The sequence below is a fragment of the Entelurus aequoreus genome, linkage group LG13 (genome assembly GCF_033978785.1).
Source record: "Entelurus aequoreus isolate RoL-2023_Sb linkage group LG13, RoL_Eaeq_v1.1, whole genome shotgun sequence".
In the NCBI taxonomy this organism is placed as follows: domain Eukaryota; kingdom Metazoa; phylum Chordata; class Actinopteri; order Syngnathiformes; family Syngnathidae; genus Entelurus; species Entelurus aequoreus.
In genome coordinates, this window is record NC_084743.1 from 53,168,130 (window position 1) to 53,191,616 (window position 23,487).

At 39.4% G+C, this 23,487-nt stretch overlaps 1 protein-coding gene across 7 annotated transcripts in view; it reads left to right on the forward strand.

The window, feature by feature from the left end:
* The window catches only part of numbl (NUMB like endocytic adaptor protein), a 167,918-nt gene that overhangs the window by 116,509 nt on the left and 27,922 nt on the right, over positions 1-23,487 (forward strand). For 5 of the 7 annotated variants that reach the window (XM_062067997.1, XM_062067998.1, XM_062067992.1 and 2 more), the window contains 2 exons: positions 10,971-11,121; positions 22,892-22,966. In XM_062067997.1, the coding sequence (XP_061923981.1) occupies positions 10,996-11,121; positions 22,892-22,966 (201 nt within the window). In that variant the 5' untranslated portion in view covers positions 10,971-10,995. Of the gene's footprint in view, positions 1-1,386; positions 1,480-6,065; positions 6,088-10,970; positions 11,122-22,891; positions 22,967-23,487 lie in introns of those variants that run through there. The other 2 variants (XM_062067993.1, XM_062067996.1) reach the window with 2 other exon arrangements.

A 23,487-nucleotide genomic window follows, 5' to 3' on the forward strand; every position in this document is an offset into this window, starting at 1 on the left:
TCTGTCATCCATGTCTTTATGGACCTTGCTTTGTGCACTGGTGCACAGTCATGTTGGAAGAGGAAGGGGCCCGCTCCAAACTGTTCCCATAATGTTGGGAGCATGGAATTGTCCAAAATGTTTTGGTATCCTGGAGCATTCAAAGTTCCTTTCACTGGAACTAAGGGGCCAAGCCCAACTCCTGAAAAACAACCCCACATCAGAATTCCTTCTCCACCAAATTTCACACTCGGCACAATGCAGTCCAAAATGTAACGTTCTCCTGGCAACCTCCAAACCCAGACTCGTCCATCAGATTGCCAGATGGAAAAGTGTGATTAATCACTCCAGAGAAGGCGTCTCCACTGCTCTAGAGTCCAGTGGCGACGTGCTTTACATCACTGCATCCCACGCTTTGCATTAGACTTGGTGATGTATGGATTAGATGCAACTGCCCGGCCATGGAAACCCATTCCATGAAGCTCTCTGCGTACTGTACGTGGGCTAATTGGAAGGTCACATGAAGTTTGGAGCTCTGTAGCAACTGACTGTGCAGAAAGTCTTTGCACTACACGCTTCAGCATCCGCTGACCCCTCTCTGTCAGTTTACGTGGCCTACCACTTGGTGGCTGAGTTGCTGTTGTTCCCAAACTCTTCCATTTTCTTATAATAAAGCCGACAGTTGACTTTGGAATATTTAGGAGCGAGGACATGTCATGACTGGATTTGTTGCACAGGTGGCATCCTATGACAGTTCCACGCTGGAAATCACTGAGAGCGGCCCATTCTTTCACAAATGTTTGTAGAAATAGTCTCCAAGCTTAAGTGCTTGATTTTATACACCTGTGGCCGGGCCAAGTGATTAGGACACCTGATTCTGATCATTTGGATGGGTGGCCAAATACTTTTGGCAATAGAGTGTATATGGTGTTGTCAACTGACTGAATGCAAATTCAGAAAGTGTTATTAGTGTCTTTTTTAATCAGTACTTAAAGTAGTCCAAGAACAACTTCTGTCAGGCAGATGTAAAATGGAGTTTTGCTTTGCCTTTTTGCGTATACTCAAGCAATTAGAGTATGTTTTGATCCTGAGTCACTTGTGCGAACACACACACACACACACACACACACACACACACACACACACACACACACACACACACACACACACACACACACACACACACACACACACACACACACACACACACTCATGTCGCCTCCTTCTCATATGAGGTGTGTTCAACTACCATCTGGTCGAGAAGAAGTTGGTGGGAGGGGTGTGTCGCCCAGATTTTGGAGCTGCTGTTCAACAGAAAACATCTGGATGAGGGATGGAGAAGATATGCTATGTGCGTGCGTGCATGAGACACAGAGAGAGAGAGAGAGAGAAAGAGTTCCAGCCAAAGATGTCATTTAGAATCCCATTTGGCGACCACGAAACACAGCTGGAAACACACGAGGTCACGCAGGAGAAAAGCACACATTTGCAGACACACAGGTACAAGTATGTGTTTATGTACTCTGTTAGAAAGCGCAGTGACCGCAATGGACATTGGTAGTGTAGTGGTTCACATAGCTGGTATGATTGTTGCCACGCGATTGACTGTCTGTAGTACAAACTACAAAATATGTAAGGATTGAAGGTCACATACTGTAGCTGGTGTTATTGTTGCCACGCGATTGACTGTCTGTAGTACAAACTACAAAATATGTAAGGATGGAAGCGGTGTGAAGCAATGTGTTGCAGATGTTTGGAAAGGAAACGGCTTATTTTGATCCATGGATTGTGTAGTCTACCCTGAAGTGCCAATGATGATGCTCTTCATTTGGACCCTTCTGTTATTCCTGCTTCCCATCCTTTCGGTCTTTTGGCCCAAGCAAGCCGTGCATATGGTTCTTGTTGACAGGGTGAGGTCACAGCTATGCAAGGCGTTTACAAGTTTCATGCTAATGTCTCCGCCCTGATGGCTCTCCAGTGACTCAGTTAAAGGCTGTTTACTCCACCATTGTTCCTAACTTCACAACTTGAGGCTCGGAAAGAGTATCGCAAACTTATTTCCTCATTTCGGCCGATCGAGTCTTTGCTTTAGAAGTATCCTTGGGCATTTTCACACGTACAGATATTATCACATTGTCAAGTGTTGAATATTTAGTGCTCACTTAACCTTAAGCCCCGTTTACACTAAGCCGGATAAGGTTATCCGTGTCCACACACAACAACGCCACCGTCTAAGACCCTCTCCACCCCTCCGTCCGCCGGCGCAACGAGACCTAATACGAATGCGCCGGATAATGCGCACGTCATAGTCACCTCCAGTGTTGCTTTGTGTGCAAGTTCTTAAATGTAACTTATCTGAACAATATCCAGTGTTTTGGTATTTCAATTAATTGGAATCCAGTGTGCTGTGGGGCCCTATTGTAGTGAATTACGCCTGAGGCATCATAAATTAATCAAATCTTTATTAGACACATAAACAATGTGACAAAGAACATTTTACATCAATCAAACTAGGGATCTAGATATCTGGTCAGGACACTCCTCACTCTTTTGCCTTCACCTTCATTGTCCATTCGTCTTTTGTGACTTTACTTCACTGTGAAGTTATTTAAAAGAGCTATATTGTAAATAGTTTGCTGTGCATTTGACATTTGTTTGCTGTGTTTTGTGTGCAAGTTTTTAAATTATAATGTATCTCCTTTGAACAATATCCAGTGTTGTGGTATTTCAATTAACTAGAATCCTGTGTGCTGTGGGGCCCTATTATAGTGAATCACACCTGAGACATCATAAATTAATCAAATCTTTATTAGACATGAGAAAGTAGACAATGCGATAAAGAACATTTTACAACAATTACAACAATCAATTTAGACAGAATACCCAAAGTATTGTTATGGGTTGACTCCGTTGTTGGGGTATTCTTTCGTGAGATATGGCGTCAGGGGATAAGCTGGATCACCCAAAAGAAAAACACGGACCTGATCTTCATCTTCCAGTAGTTTTTTGGGATACGAGGGGATGGTTCCATCTTTCAGCTGCGTGCTAATGGCGGGGATAGCGAAGATGCGGGCATCATGCACGCTGCCTGGCCATTTCACAGTCACATCCATAAAGCAATATTTGTAGTCACACACTGCCTATATCACATCCACGGGAGGAAGGGACAAAGTTTTTCGGTAAATAGACTCGGACATTTGAAAGTTCTCTTGCTGTCTGAGAAGTGTTGTATCCGAAACAGCTGCAATCGCGCGTTGCCTTCTCTTAAGGTATTGATTTGTGATTTCCAAAAGCGCCTGTACATGTAGAAGAAGGAGAAACACGGGCATGTCTGGATGATCCGCCTCCATCTTTGTTATGAAGCTGACTATGGCGCGTTCTTTGTTATGTTATGTTATGTTATTTTCATTTATTATGCACCCCCCAACCAACTGTTACATCAGCCCCGGGGCGCAGCCCGAGTGGAGAAACAAAAAAAACAGAAACAGAGACTGAGACACACAAAGGAATCTAAACTAAACATTTAAGACTCACAATGAACACAAATCAAAAGTCATCTACAGTAAAGAGGTGAGTTTTAAGCTGTGCTCTAAAAGAGTCCAGAGTGGTGGCGGACTTAATATTCAGAGGGAGCTTATTCCATAGCCTAGGTGCCATCACTGAGAAAGCACGGTCTCCCTTTGTCACTAGGTTTGACCGTGGGACCTTCAGGGTCATCTGGTTGTCCGATCTAAGGCAACGACCAAGCCTGGAGCTGGTGGGTTGGTCCAGGAGATCTTTAATGTAAGCTGGGGCGAGACCATTGAGCGCTTTGAAGACATACGTGACGATCTTAAATTTCCCTCTGCGCTTCACTAGCAGACAGTGAAGGGAGGAGAGGATAGGAGAAATGTGTTCCCTCATTTTTGCGCCTGTCACCAGCCTGGCAGCTGCATTTTGTACTAGCTGCATCTTTCTGATTTCTCTTCCTGTATGGAGCGCGGTCTTTCTGGCGTCACTTCCTGTGTGGGCGGGGTCTTTCTGGCGTCACTTCGTCTCCGAACTCACTTTGTAAACGATCAATGAGTCCATACAAAGCTAAGTGCTGAAGATTCAAGAAATACACGGCTGAGTTATAAGAGTCTTAGTTATAAGACTCTGAGGTGTACGACTGCAAAATTTGCACCAAAATAAAAAAAGTTAGCATGCGTCAAGTACCAAGTTACACCGTGTAAAAAATTGTCCAAGGAGGGGGACCTTAAACGCTGGTTTAGTGTGGCTGAAACGGGGCTTAGGCTAAGTAATTATTCGTTTAAGGCAGGCCTGGGCAATTATTTTGATTCGGGGGGCCAAGTTAAAAAAAAAAAAGTGCCTGGGGCCGGTATGTCTATTTTTAGGAACACTAATACAAAACCTCACAATAATGTCTGATTGAATGCTAAAAACTTTGGGACAGACCGCCTTAAAAAAAGGAATGGAATTTTTAAATTTTTTTACTGAATGAGACACCCGGAATGTACATGAAAATAAAGAATATGGGATTTACAATATTAACTATGAAGGATAAAACACTGAATATTGACAACATGTGAACGTCACACACCCTCTCCATCCACATATTTTACAATCAAGCGAAACGCAACAAAAATGCAACACACACTGCAAAATATGAACGCTAAGGGTAAAAAAAAAACAACCACCTACAATCTGATACATCTGATCTATCACTAGGATTTAGAACTTTGTTTTAAAAATCTCCTTCCGCGTCTGTTCCTGATACCCACATTTCAGGCTGACACTCTGGAAACACTCTGTGGAAACGCTCCCCACCCACACTGCTTGGTGCCTCGTCTGAGCTGCTGTGACTTAGATTACCATAGTAACTAATTAGATGTCCATAGTAACTAATTAGATTACCATAGTAACTAATTACATTACCATTGTATCTAGTATATCATGCAAAAGTGCAGATTCCAACCATTGAAATACTTTTATAGTTCAAGACTTATAGTCATGAGAAAACATCACTGCACATCATAATGGCAGCTACAGTTTCCATCTTAAAGATCTAAAAAAAAAATATTTGGGAATGTCCGGCGGACAAGATTGAAAAGCTTAACGGGCCCACATGTGGCCCCCGGGCCTTAATTTGCCCAGGTCTGGTTTAAGGGGTTAAACGACTTAGTGTAGACATGGCCTTAGTCACATAAATCACATCCAGGAAAAAAAAAATAAAACTTCCAAAAAGGAGGGGACTTAAACCGGTGCCTTGAGGAATGGCCAAGTTATGTATGTCATAGGTTTGTACCGCAGCGTTTGCCAGCAAGGTTGAAATGTCAATGCAAAGATCTGCCAATGTATTTACAGTAGCCTAAGTTATTCCATACAACAGGAGCACTCTTGTATTTTTAGGAACTTGCTGCTACAATGTTGATCTTCCAAGCTTTGAACTGAATCCGGGGCCCAGTAGAATGTCTTTCCCGGGCCGCCAGTTAAATATCCTCGCCATAAAGAACATTGGCACTGTATTTACTAGGTATCCAATCAATATCGCACACCCCTACTTTTATTTCTGTGCACTCGTTGTGTAGCTGCCAGTTGTTCACTACACCTCATCCTCTACTGATGGGCCCAAGTGGGGACAGTCCTTAGTTTTTGCTTCTCCCTGTTTCAACACACTTGGGTGCTTGGCCCGATTCCCAGAAATGAGTGGCACAAGCTACAGCATGTGTGCACACTGAGGATACGTGTGTGTCCCCGTTCTTGGCATGGAGCACGTGGTACCACATGCCGGGAATTTGTAATGCCACTCGAGCTGTTTTGCAGCGCTCGCATACTCCACATTACACACGTCTATGACACATGAAGGAGAGTAAATATGCGCACGCTTCCGGCACGCCGGTCATTACCATTAACTGCAGCGCTGATTATCAGAAGTGATGTGTCAGTGAGTGCGCGTACATATTTAAATGCTCGCCGTGCGCCATGTGGGGAGCCCGGCGAGGTTCTTCTTCTCTTCAGTCTGTAGATTTATGCTTTGCACATGGACACGACATGCCTTCAGTGCAGGGCCTGTGCAATTCCTCACCCTGTTGTTGCCAGCATGCCGCCTTCTGTGGCAAGCAGAGGGTAAGACAACAATCTTTACTCTTATGAACTCAGGATATGAAGGGATCAAAACAGAATGAATACAGATCAACTCGATTTAGGAGCCTTTTTGCTTATTATTCTACTTCTTTGCTGCTCCATTGAGATTTTTGTCAACACTACTTGGGGAGGATGTTATGATTTTGTGTTTGTGTCTATACTGTACATATACAGTATATGCATGTCCAGTGTATATTTAAAGAGTTGTGTACCGTTTTGTTGTTGTGAAAATTGCCATATCCTCCTGAGAACCAACGTCCTCTGCAGTGGACATTTGTTTTTGAGCTATTGTTGCTATTTAAACCTATTATGTAAAACACACATGTCCACTGTCAAAGTACAGGGAAATGGTGAAGTTAATAACTTTTGAGCATGGCTTAGAGCAGGGGTGTCAAACGTACAGCCTGCGAACAGGTTTTATTATTTATGATTTTGGTAAGTATAAACATTTGCAGACATTTTGGAATGAAAGAAACTGCTCTTCTAAATATGTCCACTGGATGTCGCAATAGCAATTCTTTGTATCCCCTGCCGCAGGAGTGCGCATGACTTCAGAGGGGGTTTAAGATACAGGACTGTGGGACATATTATCTGGACGCACATAAATATGCTGAAATGACATGTATCCCCTTTTAACGTCAAGTGTGATTCATGAAATGAGTCCAAAATTCACAGGTTTTGTTGTAGATGATACTACATATGTACACAATAAACCACATGATGTTAGTACATCAGTTGAGGAAAATTAGTAAATTACATTAATAACATGCTGCAATTTGATTTTGATATTACTATTTATTACATCTTCTGATAGATTAAAATTTTACACCAATGAGAGCATTTTAAAACTCTGCCAGACTCGCACCTACTTGACTGATGAACATTATCACATCATTTATTCAGAAATTAAAAATCACGACAAATGAGGATAGACTTCTATGAACAGTAGGGGTGTGGGAAAAAATCTATTCGAATTTGAATCGTGATTCTCACGTAGTGCGATTCAGAATCGATTCTCATTTTTTTAAAATCGTTTTTTTGTAATTTATTTTTTTAATTAAAAAAATATATATATATATTTTTTTAAATGAATCAATCCAACAAAATAATACACAGCAATGCCATAACAATGCAATCAAATTCCAAAACCAAACCCGACCCAGCAACACTAAGAACTGCAATAAACAGAGCAATTGAGAGGAGACACAAACACGACACAGAACAAACCAAAAGTAGTGAAACAAAAATGAATATTATCAACAACAGTATCAATATTAGTTACAATTTCAACATAGCAGTGATTAAAAATCCCTCATTGACATTATCATTAGACATTTATAAAAAAATTAAAAAAAGAATAATAGTGTCACAGTGGCTTACACTTGCATCGCATCTCATAAGCTTGACAACACACTGTGTCCAATATTTTCACAAAGACAAAATAAGTAATATTTTTGGTTCATTTAAAAGTTAAAACAAATTTACATTATTGCAATCAGTTGATAAAACATTGTCCTTTACAATTATAGAAATCTACTATTCTGCTTGCATGTCAGCAGATTGGGGTAGATCCTGCTGAAATCCTATGTATTGAATGAATAGAGAATCGTTTTGAATTGGGAAAAAAATCGTTTTTGAATCAGGAATCGTGTTGAATTGAAAAAAAAAATCAATTTTGATTCGAATCGTGACCCCAAGAATCGATATCGAATCGAATCGTGGGACTAATGAGCCCTAATGAACAGCATTGATTGATTGATATCAACTTGTATTTGTAGATTGCGCAGTACAGTACGTATTCCGTACAATTGACCACTAAATGGTAACATCCGAATAAGTTTTTCAACTTGTTTAAGTCGGGGTCCACTTTAATCAATTCATGGTAAAACATGCAACATGTAAGTGTAAAAAAAACAACATTATGATTTGTAAGTTTTCAGATTGTGCTTGTTCTATTTTTAAGCACAATCTGAAGTTGTCTTTATTTTTAAGTTATCGTGACATGATTTTACCAGTCCGGCCCACTTGGGAATACATTTTCCTCTTTGTGGCCCCTGAGCTAAAATGAGTTTGACACCCCTGGCTTAGAGCCACATGAAAAATACTAGATCAGACTAACAAATGTGAATATCGTGCAACAGTTTGTTAATTCCAGCAATTAAAATGTACAGGGTGAAACTAATATACACACATATATACATGACATAAACTCATAACATGCAACTCCAGATGTAATGTAATTTTTTTTATTCTTATAGCCAGACCTGTGTGTTGATTTCTCACACACACACACACACACACACACACACACACACACACACACACACACACACACACACACACACACACACACACACACACACACACACACACACACACACACACACACACACACACACACACACACACACACACACACACACACACACACACACACACACACACACACACGCGTAACATCATTCTTGGAATACCTAATGAACCTAATTAGACTATACAACTCAAGATATTTCAGGACTACCTTTGACATATTTTTGATCATTTTGGTTTACGGTTAATGAAAATATCGAATTGAAAATCTCAGAAAATGTTGGATTTTCAAAAACCGTAAGCCATGATCATCGGAATGATAACAAATAAAAGGTTGACATATTTCACTTTGCATCTCATGGTTTAAATCCGATATTAGTTTCACTTTTGAAGTTGAATCGTTGACGTGAATGGACTTTTACACTAGTGTTTTTCAACCACTGTGCCGTGAGAAATGATGCAATTTCACCTAATTGTTCTGAAAAATATTTTTTGTAAATTTATAATTATAAGCCGCAAATAATGTCTGTGCTGTTGAGAGATTGGCAGAGTAACCATGACATACTCCTCCATATCAGTAGCTAATTGCTTGTAGGCCTACTTTGAATTCACATCAAACAATTCTTCAATCTGAGGAGAACGACTTTATATTGTCAATATAAGCAATTTAGTTTCAATTTTTTTACATGTTCTACTGGTAGAGTGCATCGGGATTATTTCAATGAAAAAATGTGCCTTGGTTAAAAAAAGGGTTGAAAAACACTGTTTTACAGGATATTCAAATGATTTGAGTTTTACCTGTAGCTACTGTACATAAGGTAATTAAAATATTAGAAATGCCTCAACTCATTTATTGGATTGTGTACCTAATGAAATGTCTACAAGAATTTCAGTGGTTTAACAAGCAAGAGCAGTGATTCTCAACCCAGGTGCTGCGGCAAACAACTAGTACCTTAACGTACGAGCTTAATTAGTTCTGGAGGGAGCTCTTAACTCAAAACACTTGTATCTCAAATCGACGTCTCCCACTGAAATAATTCAAATCAATTCAATTATTGCTTACCGCACCCCGAAACAGCACAATTGAACATGTAAAAAGAAAAACTATTTTTTAGATCGGAAAATATGTATGTAAAACAATGCAATAGAATGAACTACAACGTACAAGACTTAAAACCGTATATCAGTTTGTGAAATAAATGTATAGAATGGATTAAGCAAAGAAATCAAACAATGCACTAATATGATCCAGTTTGAGAAAGTGTTCAAACAACAAGTGTTTACAAAATCCAAAGAAAAAGAATAATGATAAACGCCTTGAACTTATTGAAAAAAATATACCGTATTTTTCGGACTATAAGTCACAGTTTTTTTCATAGTTTGGCCGACTTATATGTGAAATTTTTAACACATTACCGTAAAATATCAAACAATATTATTTAGCTCATTCACGTAAGAGACTAGACGTATAAGATTTCATGGGATTTAGCGATCAGGAGTGACAGATTGTTTGGTAAACGTATAGCATGTTCTATATGTTATAGTTATTTGAATGACTCTTACCATAATATGTTACGTTAACATACCAGGCACGTTCTCAGTTGGTTATTTATGCGTCATATAACGTACACTTATTCAGCCTGTTGTTCACTATTCTTTATTTATTTTAAATTGCCTTTCAAATGTCTATTCTTGGTGTTGGGTTTTATCAAATAAATTCCCCCCAAAAATGCGACTTATACTCCAGTGCGACTTATATATGTTTTTTCCCTTCTTTATTATGCATTTTTGGCCGGTGCGACTTATACTCCGAAGCGACTTATACTCCGAAAACTACGGTACTATTTATGTCATTGTGTAAATCATAACTGACTTACTTACTAGTTAGTTATTACTGTAAGATAACTGTTTTATTTAGAATTCAATGATGTAGATTGTGTTACAAATAAGCTCTGCTTCATCCTACTCCTTTTTGGACATGTTGTAAAGAGAAATGAAAGTGAGTGACAAATGCGATCTATCATGTTGAAGTTGTATACATGTACACTTCAACCAACCAACAACTACAGTAGTTTTATGAAGCACTGTAATAATGATAAACAGTATTTTCTGCAGTATCTCCTTCCAGCAGCTTCTCTGTCAAACACACCATCAGCAGCTTTTCCAAATTTTTATGGATAAATGTCCACTGTTAAGATATCATTTTACATTCATCCTGCTTCAGTGTGGTGCAAATGAGGAATGATACACTCGAATTGCTTTGCCCAAGTTGGTAACACACTTGCCATGTTTTTGATCATTTATTTCTTTAATTTTATAAATATCATGCGCTTCTTCTCAGCACTGTCCTTTTTTCCTCCCCATGCTTGGAAAATAAAGTTCTGTCGATCTCTAGCTATAAACTAATGCTAGCAAGTGACATTTGCGACACAATTGCAGGGATGCTTGTAACAAAAAGTTTTTGCTTGTGACTTAAAAGCACAACAATTAGCCGAGGGACGGCTCTTAAATTGGTGCACAACTGTACATCTTCTAATCTGTCTCTATGCCCGCAGTACCAGGGAGCACGTGACCCCGGAGATGAACAAGCTTCGTCAGAGTCTGAGGAGGAAGAAGCCCACCTATGTGCCCGAGGCCAGCAGACCGCATCAGTGGCAGGCGGACGAGGAGGCAGTACGCAAGGGCAAATGTAACTTCTCTGTACGGGTAAGCCTCTGCCAGCCTCACGTTTTATATAGATAGATATAGATTTATTGGTCCCCTTGGGGAAATTCATTTTCACTGCCATACATTTGAACAATAGACATTACACATCACAAAAACAAAAATAACAAAAAGACATCCTACATGACCAACACACATTTACAGGCTTGTCAGACAGGTCGGCCGGGCCTGCTGTTAAGGGCCCGGCCGACCACTTACTGTAGTGCCCGTGACATTTATCCGTCATTTTCGGAACCCGACCATCACAAATCAGTGTGACTCGCGAAGATAATTATGCCGTGATTGTTCTGTCAAATTGCGCAATGGGTCCAATAAAGACCACGTTATGTTTTTATTTGGGAAGTTAGACAAAAGAATCAAAAATACTCCCTCTTTTCTCAGAATTGATCTGAAGAATGCAGGAGTCAGCCAAGATTCATCTGGTCTGATCAAGATGGAATACTTTCCGCCAATTCATTGTTTTTTGTTATGTTGATACAGTGGAACCTCGATTTACAAAATTAAAGGCCTACTGAAATGAGATTTTCTCATTCAAACGGGGATAGCAGGTTCATTCTATGTGTCATACTTGATCATTTCGCGATATTGCCATATTTTTGCTGAAAGGATTTAGTAGAGAACATCGGCGATAAAGTTTGCAGCTTTTGGTCGCTGATAAAAAAGCCTTGCCTGTACCGGAAGTAGCGTGACGTCACAGGTTGTGGAGCGCCTCACATCCGCACATTGTTTACAATTATGGCCACAAGCAGCAAGAGCGATTCGGACCGAGAACGCGACGATTTCCCCATTAATTTGAGCGAGGATGAAAGATTTTTGGATGAGGAAAGTGAGAGTGAAGGACTAGAGGGCAGTGGAAGCGATTCAGATAGGGAAGATGCTGTGAGAGGCGGGTGGGACCTGAAATTCAGCTGGGAATGACTAAAACAGTAAATATACACAAGACATATATTAGCCACTACACAACCAGGCTTGTATTTAATATGCCACAAATTAATCCGCATAACAAACACCTCCCCCCTCCCGTCCATATAACCCACCAATACAAATCAAACACCCGCACAACACACTCAATCCCACAGCCCAAAGTACTGTTCACCTCCGCAAAGTTCATACAGCACATGTATTTCCCCAAAGTTACGTACGTGACATGCACATAGCGGCACGCACGTACGGGCAAGTGATCAAATGTTTGGAAGCCGCCGCTGCGTACTCACGGTACCGCGTATCCAACTCAAAGTCCTCCTGGTAAGAGTCTCTGTTGTCCCAGTTATCCACAGGCCAATGGTAAAGCTTGACTGTCATCGTTCGGGAACAAAAACAATGAAACACCGGCTACGATGTAGCCGCTACATGTTTGTGTTGCTGCAGTCTGCCGCTAATACACCGCTTCCCACCTACAGCTTTCTTCTTTGCTGTCTCCATTGTTCATTAAACAAATTGCAAAAGATTCACCAACACAGATGTCCAGAATACTGTGGAATTTTGCGATGAAAGCAGACGACTTATTAGCTGGCCACAATGGTGTCCCAAAATGTCCGCTACAATCCGTAACATCACGCGCAAACGTCATCATACCGAGACGTTACGTTTTCGCGGGAAATTTAAAATTGCACTTTACTAATGTAACCCGGCCGTATTGGCATGTGTTGCAATGTTAAGATTTCATCATTGATATATAAACTTCAATCAGACTGCGTGGTCGGTAGTAGTGGGTTTCAGTAGAGTGGAAAAACCAGTTGCCTTTATATTGAAGCTGTTATCATATATATCATCATCATAAGGCGGTCACTCGAAGCGAGTATGACGATCCTCCTGGTAGGGGGGTATCCCTGTATGGAGGATGCCTGTGCGTGACTTTGTTTAACGTGGGGAGACTGGTGCACAGACAGTAACCACACGATCCTTGACAGATCCGCGTCAGGGTCCAGTGGCATGGAGTCCAAGGCGACTGGGGACCCATTTCTGCTGCTGCCTTCATCCTTCATCCCAGCCGTTGTGACGCTCCATAGGGTTAGCAATCATCCTCCGCCTGTTCCACCGTTGAGGTCTTGGGTTATTTCCCCTTAACTGGGCCCACATGGATGCCTTCTTCCGCCATCACAGCCGTTGTGGTGGTTCTTACATCTACTGTCTTCCGCCTGCTCCGCCGTTGAGGTCTTAACCGTATCCCTGGTTAGGGGGCAGTCAGGTACTAGGTCTTTGCCAAGGGCCACCTGGGGTAACAGTAGTAAAGGGGTTAACCTCCTAATGCCCCAAGAACCCTTAGAGGAGCCTCCACTGCCGGATGCACTTTAACATCATGCCCAGGACATATCATATACTGTATATATGGGTTATACTTGTACAGTGCTTTTCTACCTTCAAGGTACTCAAAGCGCTTTGACACTATTTCCACATTCACCCATTCACACACACATTCACACACTGATGGTGGGAGCTGCCATGCAAGGCCCTAACCACGACCCATCAGGAGCAAGGGTGAAGTGTCTTGCTCAATGACACAACGGACGTGGCGAGGTTGGTAGAAGGTGGGGATCGAACCAGGAACCCTAAGGTTGCCGCCACGTCCGCACATAAATGTCATAAATCACACATATCTGATTTATGACACCAAAAGACTGCCAAAGTTTGCGAATAAATAGATATGATCAAAATAGTATCACTCGCACGGAGGTTCCCGAGCCATTTTGAGAGAGAATAAGGAAGCCAGACACGTGATCGCGTGACGTAGAGGTAGGAACCGCAGATCTCTTCCCTACCAAAAACAATGCTAATCGTGCAGACTTTGTGAGAGCCAACAACGATTACTTTGGGCAAAATTATGATCCAGAACCTTATATTTTTGATCCTGAATATAAGGAGGATGAGCTGCAAGTTTTAGAAGCTATGCTAAACAAATCCAGATTTAGTGAAACACCATAACATCATGTAGCAGTAGGGGTGTAACGGTACGTGTATTTGTTTTGAACCGTTTCGGTATAGGGGCTTCGGTTCGGTCCGGAGGTGTACCGAACGAGTTTCCACACGGACATATTAAGTAGCGTAACGCACGTTGTGTAAACGATGCACACTGAGGCACAACACACGGCATGCTAGCAGCTAACGGGCTACGATAGACTGACCATACGTCCTCTTTTCACCGGACATGTCCTCTTTTGGGGAGCTGTCAGGGCAGAGTTTCTTAAATTTCTCAAATGTCCGGCATTTTGAGTTAGGGTTGCGTATATTTTCAATGTACGTTCAGGGTTAAGAAGGGGTTAAAAACAAAACAAATTGTGCGCGCAGCAGCATTCGTGAGGGAGGGGCAGAGACAGAGAGAGCGAGAGAGTTATGATAAACGCGCATGCGTTGCCAGGCTCTGCTTTTTATCCATAGATTTATTAGATTTAATTTTTTATTATCTATAGCAGGGGTGTCAAAAGTGTGCCCCGGAGGCCATTTGCGGCCCACAGCTAATGTTTTAAAGGCCCACGGCACATTCTAAAAATGTTATTAAAATAAACAAAAACATAACAAAAGTGAAATAAAAAAGCTTAAAGGTTAAATGTAATTTAGAAAAAGTTGCAATGTTGACTAATAAAACAAAGCCGTTTTTTTTTTCTCTTTCAAACTGTCATTGCTCAAAACATAATATTGAATCAAAATCAATGTTATTATGAATTATTGACCTATCCAAGGTTCCGATTACTTCACATCAAATATTCCACTAAAAAATATATTTTTGGTAAAAGATTTTGCAAATTTGGTAAATAAATAACCCAAAAATTTATATTTTGTTGTTTTCTTACTGTACCGAAAATGAACCGAACCGTGACCTCTAAACCGAGGTACATACCGAACCGAAATATTTGTGTACCGTTACACCCCTATGTAGCAGTATTGCTAAGTGCTAAACAAGAAATTAAAAACTACAAACAATAACACGATAGCTTACTGTACAATGTCTTCTCTTCCTTCGATGACGACTGATAGGATGTCCATATCTCTCCGTTTAGATGAACAATTAATGATGATGAACACAAAGGGTTAACATGGAAGTCTCCATGCAGACACTGTCTTTGGATGTGTGTGTTTGTCTCCATCGCCGGGTATGAATCGAATGTCACAGATGAACAGCTTCAAGATTCAAGGCTAAGTCCTCCTAATACCCAGATGAGTGGCATGATACATAATCTAGAATAACTTTAACGAGCCAAGACACGATGATGCGGGAGCAGCAGGACATTGCTGCCGGCTCACAGTAAAGGTAGCAGAGTGATACTGTCTGTATCATTGTTTGCATTAGTGCTTAAAATAACAACATTGCTAATATTTGGCAAATATTCAGGTCACAATATGTACTGTATAAAGAGTATTGTGGGCAGGTTTTGGATGGTTGTTTAGAGGGTTTTGTGGGCAAAAAAGAGAGCCCCTGTTGTCTACATTGTTAGCTGACCTTTTATGTATTTATATACGACTTAGAATGCATAAAAAAAGAAAAACGTGTGTTAATGTCTTATATAGAGATTGTGAATGATAGACAGCACATGTGTATATGTTTTTCCTATTTCCAGTATGACTGATCTGATACTATGGTCAGAGTGCAGAAGCGTTCCCATTGTGACGTCGAATCTCCGGAAATAGCCGCAGGTATTCGGAGCAAAATATTCAGAAGGGCTGACTGCATTTGTGGCATTTTGTATAGACTGTGTTTTTACATACTTTGCGGATTGTAAATATGATTGGATATGGTTTGATGGATACAATGAAACACAATTAAGCATATAAAGTCGACTTGTTTTTCCACTCTACTAGTTCTTTAAAAGGTACTAACAGGGTTCGTAAATATAAAAACAAACATAACAAGGGGGTGATGGATCAACTTTGTACTTCATAACACAGCCAAAAAAACAATAACAACCATCTGAACTGTCTGTCTTCCTATGTAGCTGCCCTGCCGACACACACACACATACACTGTCACTAACCTTGTGGTGCACTAACAGTTTGAGACCACAAATCTCCTTAACTTTTACAGCCATGTCCCGGCAATAATTAGGAATATAAAAAAAATCTTGGTGCGCCAAGGGATGAGGGGTTCGTAAATCGAGGTTATCGGAGTAGCGAAATCAGGGTTCAAGGCATGTTCAAAAGGAATGTATGTTACGTTTATAAGCACATAACACTACAGAAGTTAATTTATAATAGCACAAGTATAAAATGTAGTTTTAAACACACAAATGTCAAATAATACAGGATTTATGCATGGAATGCATACAACATCTGTAACTGAGCCAGAACAAATAGACGTCTTAATTTGTCCAGTGTATAGTGAAACTATAGCTAGGGTTTTGCAAAATAAATGATACAATATGATAAAAACAATATAAAATTGACCTCCGATAGATTTCAATAATATCGCCCAATCATGATAATACATGTTAATGATGTGTCCTGAAAATTTGAGAGCGTAAACTGCAACAAACAACTCACTAGTGCGGCTCAAGTATGCCCGTCCACACTAAAGATCTGCTCCTAAACTACTAATCCTCAGCTCAATGGCGGCAAATAAACACATTTTCTTTCACATAACATTATTACTGATGGAATAGCTAAGTGTTCAACACACCGAGCAGCAAGAAACAAGAAGCCATGCTCACCGCTAAGCTAGCTCAATGGTAAAATCGCAAAACAACCAAATGAATGCTTAGAACACTTAAACAGAAGTCTAAATATGACCTCACTACAATGGAGAGTAGCTGGTTATGAACAGGAAATTAGCAAGTACATTAATAGGTGTCTAGTGAGAGAATAATACTAGGACGGCACATATGATGCAATACATTACCACATACAATACGTCAGCAGCCAAGGGATGAGCAACTGACAAACTGTTTTAAAATTAAAATTCATATACAAAATAATGCAGTATATTGTAATATATATTGTTATTGCAAGAGGCTGCAATATACTTTTTTTGCCATATCGCTTATCCCTAAGTGGAGCTACCGTATTTTTCGGACTATAAGTCGCAGTTTTTTTCATAGTTTGGCCGGGGGTGCGACTTATACTCAGGAGCGATCTATGTGCGCAATTATTAACACATTACCGTAAAATATCAAATAATATTATTTAGCTCATTCACGTAAGAGACTAGACGTATAAGATTTCATAGGATTTAGCGATTAGGAGTGACAGATTGTTTGGTAAACGTATAGCATGTTCTATATGTTATAGTTATTTGAATGACTCTTACCATAATATGTTACGTTAACATACCAGGCACGTTCTCAGTTGGTTATTTATGCGTCATATAACGTACACTTATTCAGCCTGTTGTTCACTATTCATTACTTATTTTAAATTGCCTTTCAAATGTCTATTCTTGGTGTTGGGTTCTATCAAATAAATTTCCCCAAAAAATGTGACTTATACTCCAGTGCGACTTATATATGTTTTTTTCCTTCTTTATTATGCATTTTCGGCCGGTGCGACTTATACTCCGGAGCGACTTATAGTCCGAAAAATACGGTAGATAAGCTATATGTGAATTGGAATATATGCCAGAGCTTTTATTTTGAAGACACAATCCTTCGACTGTAATCAAAATCCACTTGCAGCTATATTACGAGTACTAATTATGACGGTACAGCGGGAGAAGGAGACTACAGTGAGACAGTGACATCTGTATTTATTAACAGCTGGTAATGTAAGTGTATGGAAGTAGAATTGTCTGACATCAGCTTATATATATCAATATGATATTAATACATATGCATTTATTAATAAATATACAAATACAAGTGTGATATACAAATAAACAAATAATTTGTATAAATAAACGCGTATTTGTAAATATATTTCTGAGATTAGAAAATATATACAAATAAAATTTATAAATATAAAAATGTGACATACAAATAAATCAAGAATTTGTATAAATAAACGTGTATTTGTAAATACATTTTTGAGATTTGAATGTAAATATGCTTGATTTTGTATTTGTATTTGTATTGAATTTGCGTATGTGGATCGCTTTTTTGCTTTTGTGTCGATGAGACATTTGTACCACAAACCAGATGCACAAATAAATGTGACCTACACACTCCCCTGCACAACCAGCAGAGGGCGCTGCAGCCAGAGCCACACATTGCACTGATAAGAGATCAGTATCTACATCAATGCCATTAAACGGCATTGATACAATAAAATAAGCAGCTAGCACAGTCTTTCAGATTAACTAGATAAATTAGCATTAGCTAATACAACGCTAATGTTAGCTAGCTCAGGCCCGTTATGCGTTCTCTCTGTAAAGACCTGGGTTGTTTTTGTGCAGAGAACATATAATGCATATAATGCTCTGTGACCCAGACCGCTCTGGCTGCAGTGCCCTCTGCTGGTTGCTCCACAAAAAAGCGATCCACATATCCAAATTCAATACAAATACAAAATCAAGCATATTTATATTCAAATTTCAAAAATATATTTACAAATACACGTTTATTTATACAAATTCTTGATTTCACAACACATTTTTATATTTATAAATTTTATTTGTATACATTTTCAAATCTCAAAAATATATTTACAAATACGCGTTTATTTATACAAATGTATTTGTATATCACTTTTGTATCTGTATATTTATTAATATATTCATATGTATTAATATCATATTGATACTGTATATATAAGTTGATGTGAGACAATTCTACTTCCATATAAGTGATGTGTGTGCGTAATCCAAATAGATGAAGTGAGACTATGTGTGGAAAGTATATGTGAGTGGTTACCAGCGGGTGTTGAAAGTGCGTGTTGATATCGAGGCGGAAGTCCAAAGAGGGAAAAGCAGGCTCGGAAGTCCAAAGACAGACAGGCGGGAGGTCAAGGGCTGGAGCGAGGCATCATGTTCAGTAGGCAGGCGTGAGGTCGATATCCAGAGAGGCAAGAGGAAGTCCAGAGGGGATGCAGGAAGACGAGACACACAGCTCGACGACGAGGAAGGACGGCGGGAAGCTGGATAACGAGACAACACGGGACACAATGAACACGACGGGGAGGGAACCCAGATAGAGAATATGCACATATGCAGGTCGCTCATCAGGGGCAGGTGTGTTGATTGCTGAATAATAACAGCCGCGCGACCGCAGCCGAGGGGGAGCGCCCGTGGCCCGCGGTGCGCTCCAAAATAAAATCCTTCACCCAACCCATCAATACCCGACAATATGATTTTTTTTTTTAAAACATAAACAACTAAAATGGAGCAATAGACACATTAGTAGAGACTTAGTGTAAATGTTGCACTTTTTCTGGCACAGAAGTAACATTTTTGGTGTGATGAGAAGCAGGCCTGTCATGACTTTCCATGATGTGAAGTATGTGCCTTGTAGATTATCACTGCGATCCAAACTGAGTTGGAGAGAGGATGACGCCTTTTGAGTTATGGATTGAGGACAGTGCGGTAAATTACTGTGTGGGAGATGGGAACATGAAAATGCGATAGAGGGACTTAAGTAGATAAAAACTGAGCATTAATGATACCATGGAAACAAAAAGGGAGACTTGACTTAAATTTGGTATTTACAACTATTTTCAAGTTAATCGCATCTGATGTCACAGATGAGTAGGAATGTATACAGACTACCGGTATTTGTTGGTACCGGTTCCTAATTAGGTTGGTCCAGGAGGACCCTTAAGATTCTGGACTAATGATACAGCTATCGGTATTCTTTTTATCCAGCTGACCGTCGTAATTATGACACACTGTCAAATTCACTTGAGGTGCCACTGCTACCCATAAAAAAGGCACCTGTAGGATCTGATAATAAACTTGGAATAACCACAAATAAAGAAGCAACACCACACAAAAGTTTGTAGCCCAACAATATTTCCTTTTCAAAAGTCCCTCAAAGTCACAAACCCTAATTAGGGATCACCAAAATTGTCACCAAAATGATCACGGTTATCATTATCATTATGGTATTGTTTAAATGTGCTCAAAAAGTACCCACATACACTTATGACCAATTTTTTTATTTAAAAAAAAGAAATAGATACAATGTATAAATAGCCACACAATATACTGTACTTTCTTGGTAGAAGAAATGTGTTATAAAATTATATTGTGTCTACTTTATAGCCATATTTTTATTTGAATGTTTAAATATGTTTATTTTCTTCTGTTTTAGTTATTAAACGTTGTAGTGTTTCCTTAACGATAGACAAAAAACACATGTATTGGGCGATTCACGTCCGGTTTATGTGACGCTTATTGATTGTATTGATTTATATGACATATTTGATATATCATGGAAAGAGTCTGTGCTCTGCACATGAATGCCATACATTAATATTATGTCCAGCTGAGTGTAATTGTAATGAATAGAACCACGGTGATGGATCTGTGTGGTCTTTACAAGTTGATTACATAATAACTGCATTGCACCTTGCACTGCAAACAGAGTTAACTTGTTCAAGACTTAAAAAGCAGATGTTGATAAAATATTTCCCTGCTTTTGCATGATGTTGGTGATGTACAGCTTCTTGTCTTAACAAACCATTTCACATATTTAATTGCACAAATTAAATATAGTACCGATAACATTATGGATAAATACCAATATCAGTATTAATAAAATCCCAACGATATACATCACTACAGATGAGACAATCAGCTCCAAGTATACTCCCCCGTTTTCCATTTCTTCCATACTTTAAATCACTGTAAAACTGAACATAAGCAAATAGATAAGCAAATAATGTATCTGTGACATGTGTATATACACTACCGTTCAAAAGTTTGGGGTCACCCAAACAATTTTGTGGAATAGCCTTCATTTCTAAGAACAAGAATAGACTGTCGAGTTTCAGATGAAAGTTCTCTTTTTCTGGCCATTTTGAGCATTTAATTGACCCCACAAATGTGATGCTCCAGAAACTCAATCTGCTCAAAGGAAGGTCAGTTTTGTAGCTTCTGTAACGAGCTAAACTGTTTTCAAATGTGTGAACATGATTGCACAAGGGTTTTCTAATCATCAATTGGCCTTCTGAGCCAATGAGCAAACACATTGTACCATTAGAACACTGGAGTGATAGTTGCTGGAAATGGGCCTCTATACACCTATGTAGATATTGCACCAAAAACCAGACATTTGCAGCTAGAATAGTCATTTACCACATTAGCAATGTATAGAGTGTATTTCTTTAAAGTTAAGACTAGTTTAAAGTTATCTCCATTGAAAAGTACAGTGCTTTTCCTTCAAAAATAAGGACATTTCAATGTGACCCCAAACTTTTGAACGGTAGTATATATATATATATATATATATATATATATATATATATATATATATATATATATATATATATATATATATATATATATATATATATATATATACATACATATATATACATATACTGTAAATACATATATACACATATACATACATATATACACACATATACTGTATATGTATATATATATGTATGTATTTATTTATGTATGTACCGTCACGATCAAAAGTTTGCATACACTTGTAAAGAACATAATGTCATGGCTGTCTTTAGTTTCCAATAATTTCTACAACTTTTATTTTTTTGTGATAGAGTGATTGGAGCACATACTTGTTGGTCACAAAAAATATTCATGAAGTTTGGGTCTTTTATGAATTTATTATGGCTCTACTGAAAATGTGACCAAATCTGCTGGGTCAAAAGTATACATACAGCAATCTTAATATTTGGTTACATGTCCCTTGGCGAGTTCCACTGCAATAAGGCGCTTTTGGTAGCCATCCACAGGCTTCTGGCAAGCTTCTGGTGGAATTTTTGACCACTCCTCTTGACAAAATTGGTGGCGTTCAGCTAAATTTGTTGGTTTTCTGACATGGACTTGTTTCCTCAGCATTGTCCACACGTTTGAGTCAAAACTTTGGGAAGGCCATTCTAAAACCTTAATTCTAGCCTGAATTAGCTATTCCTTTACCACTTATAACTTGTGTTTGGGGTCATTGTCCTGTTGGAACACCCAACTGCGCCCAAGACCCAACCTCCGGGCTGATGATTTTAGGTTGTCCTGAAGAATTTGGAGGTAAACCTTCTTTTTCATTGTCCCATTTAAAGCACCAGTTCCATTGGCAGCAAAACAGGCCCAGAGCATAATACTACCACCACCATGCTTGACGGTAGTAATGTTGTTCCTGGGATTAAAGGCCTCACCTTTTCTCCTCCAAACATATTGCTGGGTATTGTTGCCAAACAGCTCAATTTTTGTTTCATCTGACCACAGAACTTTCCTCCAGAAAGTCTTATCTTTGTCCATGTGATGTCAGATGAAACAAAAATTGAGCTGTTCGCTAGCTTCATGCCAATTTACATTGAAAATCTTATATTCTCGCTAGCGATTAGCATTAACAATTTTATTTGACCACTTTTCATATATTTCACTTAAGTAAACGACTAGGAACATCTTTGAAAATCACTAGTTTACACTATTAAAAATAGTTATTTTGAGGGATTTTACTTACCGTGTTTTTGTCGTTTTTCTACAGGATAATCTAATTTAGTAAGCACTGGCGAGACAAATAAGAGTACTTCCTGTTATCCTTATTAGCTCTCGCACACTTTAAATCCACCACCAATGTGTATTACTGACTAATCGATCAGGTTTATTCATACCACTCGTAGAAGTGACTGATAGCAAACAACTGTTATCTCTCTAGACTCGTGTGAAATGTACGTTGTCAAATAAACATATCCCTTTTTTTTGCAGTACCTGGGCTTGGTGGAGGTGGAGGAGTCCAGAGGCATGCATGTGTGCGAGGAGGCAGTGAAGAAGCTGAAAGTTGTGAGTATCACATGCAGACGTCCACACTCACAGGGTAGTACTGCAGCGTTTCCATTACATTTATTTGATCTACCTGTTCCCCCTCGCCCACAAACATATTACAAAGGGGACCCTGTGTGAATGTAGCTTGTTGTTGCAACTCTGTACAGTAGATGGAATCGTTACTCCGCTTTTCAACACACCTCACACCACCTGCCAGAGAATAAGAAGACATACCAGGACGTATCAGTGTTCAATCAATCAATCAATCAATGTTTACTTATATAGCCCTAAATCACGAGTGTCTCAAAGGGCTGCACAAGCCACAACGACATCCTCGGCTCAGATCCCACATCAGGGCAAGAAAAAACTCAACCCAATGGGATGACAATGAGAAACCTTGGAGGGGACCGTAGATGTGGGGACCGGTGCAATTGACGTCGAGTGGATCTAGCATAATATTGTGAGAGTCCAGTCCATAGTGGATCTTACATAATAGTGTGAGAGTCCAGTCCATAGTGGGGCCAGCAGGAGATCATCTT